The sequence below is a fragment of the Takifugu flavidus genome, chromosome 18 (genome assembly GCF_003711565.1).
Source record: "Takifugu flavidus isolate HTHZ2018 chromosome 18, ASM371156v2, whole genome shotgun sequence".
In the NCBI taxonomy this organism is placed as follows: Eukaryota; Metazoa; Chordata; class Actinopteri; order Tetraodontiformes; family Tetraodontidae; genus Takifugu; species Takifugu flavidus.
The window spans coordinates 10,050,962-10,058,852 of record NC_079537.1 but is presented as its reverse complement, the minus strand read 5'-3'; the positions used below and the strand labels follow the sequence as shown (position 1 = coordinate 10,058,852).

At 46.4% G+C, this 7,891-nt stretch overlaps 1 protein-coding gene across 1 annotated transcript; it reads left to right on the top strand.

The window, feature by feature from the left end:
- Positions 1 to 4,702, top strand: wnt9b (wingless-type MMTV integration site family, member 9B). The gene is made up of 4 exons (XM_057014961.1): positions 1 to 172; positions 616 to 869; positions 2,209 to 2,474; positions 3,753 to 4,702. Exons 1-4 carry the CDS (start codon positions 87 to 89, stop codon positions 4,212 to 4,214), a joined length of 1,068 nt encoding a protein of 355 aa, XP_056870941.1. The 5' UTR covers positions 1 to 86; the 3' UTR covers positions 4,215 to 4,702.
- Positions 4,703 to 7,891: the final 3,189 nt, after the last annotated feature.

Here is a 7,891-nt window from a genome sequence, read left to right as displayed (position 1 = left end):
TCCCCTATGGTGGTGTGCCGACCAGACTGCACAGACTTTCTCCATTGAAGAATTAGCGAGATGAAGAGCAGAGACAACCCGGCACCATGCGCTCCAGGCTCCCACGGACCGCCTGCCTATTGCGTCTCGTTGCGCTCTGCATCCTTCTTGCGCACTCAGCTGCTTATTTTGGGTCAGATTTTTTATTATTATTATTGGATCAGCTCCGTGAATGAGTTAATTGATTTTGTTATTTTCATGAGTGTTTATATATATATATATGTTTATATAGTAACATTTTAGAAATGTGAGGGAAAACTGAGCACGCGTAACTGTGCAGAAACAACAGCTTTTCATCGCCAGCTTTATTCAAAATCTTTTTTCCACACTTTTGCAAAGCTGCAGACAAACGTCTTGCAAACAGCCACAATTTTAACCTGTGGTGACTGACACAGCATTTCAACTAGATTAATTTTAGTTATTTCTGTTATCTTTACGAGTTTGACTCGACTGTTGGAAGGAAGACAAATATTTTAATCGGGCGAGGAAATTATGCGGTTACAGTAAGGGAAAAGTAAAAAAAGAACTGAATGAAAAAGCTGTGCTTTTAATCTGCGCTTTCTTTCCCGCTCTCAGGCTGACAGGTCGAGAACCCTTGGTGTTGCTGCCAGGTCCGTTTTCCAATGAACCTCCGACCGGGAAGGCGCACCTAAAGCAGTGCGAGCAGATGAGCCTGACGCGGCGCCAGAAGAGACTCTGTCGCAGAGAACCCGGTTTGGCCGAAGCCCTCCGGGAGTCGGTGCGCCTCAGCCTTTTGGAGTGTCGGTACCAGTTTAGGAACGAACGCTGGAACTGCAGTTTGGACGGCCGGGGGAGCCTTCTGAAAAGAGGTCAGTTAATGTCCCAATCTGTGCTTTATTAAGCGTGCAGGTGCCTGGCTGTCCGCTCGGTCACTTACGGATTTAAAAATAATAATAATAGTATAATAAACTATATATAACACAACTCCTAGAGGGAATCTGGGTCTGATAACGTTATCACGCACTGACCGACAGGAAATAAAGTGAGTGGAATAGAAACAAGTAGGAGCAATTAGGACCAACCTCAGTTCACTTTCAAAATTTAACACAGGCGTAATATTCCAAAATGATTTAGTTGGATTATTACTGTTTTAACACCAACTCCAAATGTACAAAAACTTAAATTAACACAGGGATCTGACCTCATTTGCCTTTAAGAGCTTAAAATACAGGAAAGTTTGGTTTTTGAATAAAACTTTCAAAGATAGTTTTGTATTGCCTGTGGACTCCCTGATCACTAATTTAAGAGACTCTGCATTCATGGAGAATTTTCTTCCTGCGTCACTGATTATACAACATAGAAATTAGCCTCATCTCCAACTAGTATTTATCCATGAAGCAGCTGGAAAAAGTCCAGTCAGTCGCTGCTCTGTTGCTTTTGCAACTGCAAACACCAACAGACACTTCTGTCATTTACTTTGTTTTTCTCAACTGTAAATTCTTATAATGGATGTCAAGACACATGCACACGCCCCCATACCCCCCCACACACATGCATATACGCTATACAATAAAAAGAAAAACTTATCAACTTAAACATCCTGGCCATCTGTCAGGATGCACATTATGTTCAACATATTGTATATAGCTCAAGTGCTCAGCTGTGATTTATGCGGACGGATATTAGTGTGTTTGGAGACGTGAACAGGTCAGCAGGGAGGTAATGAGGGAGTAGAAAACCAAGAAATGTGGTGAGGCTGAGAGTGCTAAAGCCCTGTGGTTATTTTTATCTCGGGAAAGCGCCCATTCCCAGAGGAAAAGGGTGGCACGATTACCCACTTTCATCTGGGAAAATCCTTCCTAGTCAAAATAATAATTAATTGGATCAAAATACTCGAGTGATGGCTCAGGCTGAAGCAAATAACAGTGCAGCACCAGGAAAAGAAAAAAGCTCAAAGGAGGAACTATGACACAAGAAAGCTTTTGACGGCGAGGTTTAAGTCAAGCTCGACAACACGGCGAGATCCCTGTAAACATTCTAGCTTCAAGAGTTAGAGAGCGGCAGGAAATGCGTCGTCTCAATGGCCAATTTGCTTCAGCCACTCCAGTGGCTCACATTCGTACCCTCACCCCTCATTTCTTAGGTTTGCTACATAAAATCCAAACCGCATTTTTATTTACAATTCTGCATTTTGTCCCTTTATGTCAGCCTTCAAGGAGACCGCCTTTCTGCTGGCCGTGTCCTCCGCTGCTCTGACACATGCACTTGCTAAAGCGTGCAGCTCAGGCCGAATGGAGAGGTGCACGTGCGACGAATCCCCCGGCATCCAACACCGGGAAGCGTGGCAGTGGGGGGTCTGCGGTGACAACCTGAAATACAGCACCAAGTTCCTCAAAAAGTTCCTCGGCCAGAAGAAGGTCAGCAAAGACCTGAGGGCTCAGGTCGATGCCCAAAACATCAACGTTGGGATTCGGGTGAGTGCGATTCAAAAGAAACGCGCCGTAAATGTCCAGCGGTCTGTCCAGACCTTTGTCTCTCACGGTAAAATGTCCTCCTTACGTAAACTGTAAATCATTGCAGTGGTATCTTCTGCAGCATGGCAGGATGCAGCTTTGTAATACCAAACATTTGGAGGGCCAGACAAACGCCCCCTTTGATTCCCAGGCTGCTGTCACCGGCCTCGGTGCGAGGAGGCAGAGGGTGAGGCAGCCCAACACCTAGACGGGACGGCTGCAGGATCGCTGGAGCCAGGTGTTCCCAGGCATGATAAAGCTTGCTGAAAATTAAAGGCCTCACATGGCACAGCAAGATTATAACTCTGGCCTCGTTTTAATATACGAGCATGCATTTTTTCCCACTCACTGGATCATTGTGCTCTCCATAAATTCACCTAATGTTAATAACCGTCACTGTGGAGCTCTGCAAACACGGGCCCCCGAGGTCCCGCCGCCGTAGCGCACACCTAGAGCCAGAGATGGTGGAGGCAGAAGACAAACACACGCAACAGGAAGGAACTGCCTTATCTTGGTTGAGTGAAATGTTTTCCTCACTTTACACCGATGCGAGCAAAAAACAGACCCAGAGACACTCGAACAAAAAGCTGAAGTGGTCAGGCCCCCGCCGTCGCGCTGTAATGGTCCTTTGAAGCCCCCCCGAGGGGTTCATACCTGCAAAGGGAGGAACTGAGCAGAAGTTTTCTCCCTGCAGGTCGCCTCTGGCTCTGCCCGTTGACCTGTCTCTGGCCTCTGCCAAGACAGCAGCCCATCAGGCTGAGTGATTGCACATCTCATCACTGACCATCAAGCTCAGTGAACTATTAACCCAAATCACACAGCGCCACTCTATGTATTTTGGCACTTTGCGCACAGCAAAAATTCTTATCACTGTTTTCCATGAGCAGGCATGTGCAAAGAACAGGGTGGAGAGATTCCAGCGTCTGCACTGATTGTCACCTGTGCCTCAGGCTTTAGCCAAGATAGACGGGAGATGAGCAGACTGGGGGGTTGGGGTCCGGGGGGGCGCAACAAGACCTGTCCAAGTGAAAAATGCAAAGTAAAAGAAATATGGCTTGCCAACACCCTCCTTCAATTTATTATGTCAAAAATTTTGGCCCGTGGACTAAAGGCAACACCACCCCACCCCCCACCCTTCAGGAAACTAGCTCATGTGTCCACATAGATCTTCCAGATAAACCAAGTAATGAATCAAACTGAAGGAACTGACATTTCTTCCTCTTCCCCCTTCAATTTCAGGCGGTGAAGAGCGGCCTGAAAACAACCTGCAAGTGTCACGGCGTCTCTGGCTCCTGCGCTGTACGGACTTGTTGGAAGCAGCTGGCTCCTTTCCACGACACCGGGCGCCTGCTGAAGTATCGCTACGACAACGCCGTGCGCGTGCTGAGCGTCACCAACGCAGCCACCGGAGAGACGGAGCTGGCGGGCCCCCGTCGCCACAGCCAGAACCTGCGAACTACTGACCTGGTTTACCTGGAAGAGTCCCCCAGCTTCTGCAGGGCCTCGCGCTACTCCCCGGGTACAGGCGGCCGCTCCTGCGCCAAAGACACCAGCTGTCAGAGCCTGTGCTGCGGACGGGGTTATAACACGGCCGTGCACCTCACCAGCCTGTCCTGCCACTGCCAAGTGCGCTGGTGCTGCCACGTGGAGTGTCAGACGTGTGTGAGAGAGGAGGAGGTGTACACCTGCAAAAAGCCATAACAACGGACCCAATAGGAGAAACCCAACACAGGAACGACACGCTGGACCTCTAACAGACGCCGCAGGATCGCCCACCCCGAGCGTGTCTTTACAGAAGAGGGATGTGCACGGGTAATGGTATATTACTGCTGTTTATCCGCCATCGCCATGGGTTTATACCTGTCGTGCCTTTCTCCCCTCAAATGCACTGAAACACCACTTTTCTGGGACAAAGGGAAACATGCTCCTGTAACAGGTACTGGACTGGACTGGATCCCAGCAGCAGTACAAAGTCAAACACCTCTCCGCCGGGGAGCTCTGGCACTGGCATTGCTGTATCATAATTGCGTTAAATCTTCCCACTCGACTATTTATTGTTTGTATTTGTAAATGAGCGTCGCCACTGAGGCTAATACGGCCTCAAAAAAGGAACCAGGCCGCCTGTCTGTCTTTTCTGTCTGCTGTCATTGTTCCTTCCTGATTAAAAAGCACTTATGTTGCTCTCGCTACATGTGATACGAGTCTGTAAATACTCACGCAAGTTCAAGAGGCTGTTCTGAATATATAGTAAAACAGAATCACTGGACTCTTTTGGGGGGGTGGTTGAGCCCACTGGCATCCATTAACAGGGTTATTGTGTGAAGAAGCAAGCTGGGTTTCAGTTGCTCTTATGGAAATGTCTATGGAAATCTGGACATGGATCCTAATGCACGCTCAGCAGAACAAAGGAAAATAGCCGGGTAATAGCAAGGGAAACAAAGACTGAGAAACGATTTAGGACACACCGGTCCTCCTTTGTTTCCCCTCAATTTCACATTACACCATACTTTCATGTTTAAAATAGCCTGACTGAATCATTAGGTTAGGCCTAATTCAGCCACTTTTTTTTTTTGGGGGGGGGGGGGTTGTAAATGCCTTTGAAGTGGGCTAATTGTGCTCTTTTCCCCTTTAAAATTGCTAATCAAAGAAAATCGCTTTGTTTACTTTCTTATCCTTACATCCAAGATAACTCTTACCGTCCATGTGTGTCGGTCAAAAGTGCACCTCGGACCTGAAAACGTCATTTTATGATCCGGTTTATGTTTGAGTGATGTATAAAAACTCAAATCAGAGCTTTGGGCATACAACTATAGAAAATTTTACTACCTCATCTCATTCATTGGCAAATAGTTTCAAGATTTGGATCCATTCAAATACATCATATTTCCATGCACAGGTCTGAATTTGGATATATATATATAATGTATTTGGAATTTTTTTTATCTTGTTGCATTATATTCTTATTTATAAGAAGGTTAATAAATAGACATTTGTAAGAAGCATGCGTTTGGTCTTTTTAATCACCCTCCATCTCACACACATACACACACACACACACACACACATGCACGCACACACAGCAGCAATAGTGAAATACACCTGCTTGATATTCGGTTCTCTACATCTATCAGGTCAACACTTCTGCTTACACTGCTTGACACTCCCTTGCTATTGAGGACGGGCCAAGAAAAGGCCTGGGTCTGATGCAAGGAGGTCGTATTTAGCGGCAGCTGGTACATCGACCACGACAACTCATACAAGGCCCTCTCACAGCATTTGACCCCAATTTGATGATAAGAAAGTTACATTTGACTGCTTTGGAATGACGATGAGACTCCCTAACGTGCTATTATCTGTGCGTCCGGTCTTTCCCCTGGTTTTCAGGGAACCGTCCTCCCACAGAAGGCTTTTGTAGGAGCTATTTACATCGTGGGCTCTGGTGCTTTTGATGTTGCTCTCTAATTACGATGATTGCTGATTATTATTCCTTATTAAATCACCAACCAAAGGGCCTAAATTACTGCAGCAGATTGTAAGACAATTACAACAATTGCAGTTTTTATTACCTATAAAGTTCCTATAATTAATTCAGAGTAGAGGGGGTTGCTTTATTTAGGAGAATTTTGTAAAGTACTGAGATGATAAGACAATTGTAATTAGAGAAAAGGGATGAATAGGGATAACGGAATAAAACATTTCCTTTAATATCCATGAAATGTGACCATTTTCTCTCTAAATACTTTCCTTAGAGTTGCACTTTTTTCGTTTTCAGATTTTTTTTTTCTGGTTTCGTTATGTGCCAGAAATGAACAACCATCTTAAATCAGTGTCCTTTACTTCTCATGGATACTCAAGTTTAGCTGCTGAGCGATAAATGTAAATTGGTCAGCTGTCTGTCTGATCCCGGAGGTCAAATAAGTCCACTTGTGTCCTGTCTCTCTCCATTGACTTACTACATTAACGGATATTATAATATCGCGGATCAATATTTAACTTCGTTTAACTTGGATACGGTGGTTTTCAGTATGTTTTCGTCCGCTCTGGGATGATGAGGATGAGTGTGACGGCGTGAGTCTGCGGGACCGGGCTTGAGAATATTGAAGGAGTTACAGTATTAAGGGACATGAAGAAAAGAAAAAAGTTGAAGATGGAAGGATGGGAAGGCAAAGCTTGTGGCCCCAGGAGGCCTATCCCCTGCTGCTGCTGTTGTTGTTTTATAATGAACTCCTAAAGCCTTCATTTCCCTCACTACCCTGAGCAGAGGGGGCGCGGCGATGGGGGCTACCGAGTCTAGAGCCGGATTCGCACGCACAAGCCCCGAGGGTGGCTGCTTTGAGCGGGGTGGGGGGTTGGACGGAGCAGGGGTGCAGTGTGCAGGCTCCCGTGTGTGCGGTTAAAACAGTCCTGGCAGCCGACAGGTGAGGGCACAACCTTTTTTGCATATGCGTGCACGCTTGGCATGTGCACACCTGTGGTCACCTCCAGTGATGTGTGAGTGTGTGTGTTTGGATTCGGGCTGCTGTGCAGGTGTGGGGCTGCAGTCTACAACCTGTCAGAGCGGCTAGAGCTGCTCTCTGTCACCCCGAGACACTGAATGTCATGGAAAATGTAGGGTGAAGCTGGCGGTAACACAATCTCCTGTGTCTGAATGGGCCCGGTTCAGGTAAAGGTTACTATGCTACGCCGTTCTGATAGATGAAGATGAATTGGCACCTTCTCGCCGGGGCTTTTGCTGAGATATGTATTATATTTGTGTTGCTTAGCAAAAAGAGATTTTCCAAAGTGACGTTCATGGCTTTCAGGTTTATACATCACTTATTTTTGTAAGAACAGTAGCTGTTAACTGAAGCGTGGAGGGCTTGGTAGATACTTTGCTCAAGGACATAAAGCACAATCCTGTCCTGTAATCGGAACCTCTGAGCCCCAGGTCAAACATCTAAACCCTACAAGATTTCCGCCTCTGAAGAGATAGCATCAGTGTTGGGCCTTCTCCCCGCACCTTGACATGGCACTGAAAGAAAATTAAATGATGAAGAGGATGAGGAGAGCGGTGCAGAGGAAGAGGGAGAAAGAGTCTTGAATACAGCACAGGGTAGGAATTCGGAATGTGAAATGACTAATGCAATTGCTCAACCCACAACAAGAACATGCACAGCCTGGAGCTACGACAAGGCTGAGTGCATACCTCTATGGGGGGGCTGACTCTGAGGCTGGGTGGACTGGGATGGCGGTAAAAGTTCCTCACAATGGGTGACAGGACATATGGATGTTGAAACAGTGTGTACATGTGCGATGGTCAATTGAGCAGCAAGCCAAGCTGAAATCATTGATAAAAATGTCTTTCTTTCATTTTCATTTAAGCAAACACGGGTTTACGA

Bases quoted from the DNA above. Each gene is read 5' to 3' on its own strand.
- wnt9b (XM_057014961.1), top strand. From the start codon at position 87: ATGCGCTCCAGGCTCCCACGGACCGCCTGCCTATTGCGTCTCGTTGCG. The intron at 173-615 runs GTCAGATTTTTT...TCCCGCTCTCAG, and splicing joins CACTCAGCTGCTTATTTTGG to GCTGACAGGTCGAGAACCCT. The intron at 870-2,208 runs GTCAGTTAATGT...CCTTTATGTCAG, and splicing joins GGGGAGCCTTCTGAAAAGAG to CCTTCAAGGAGACCGCCTTT.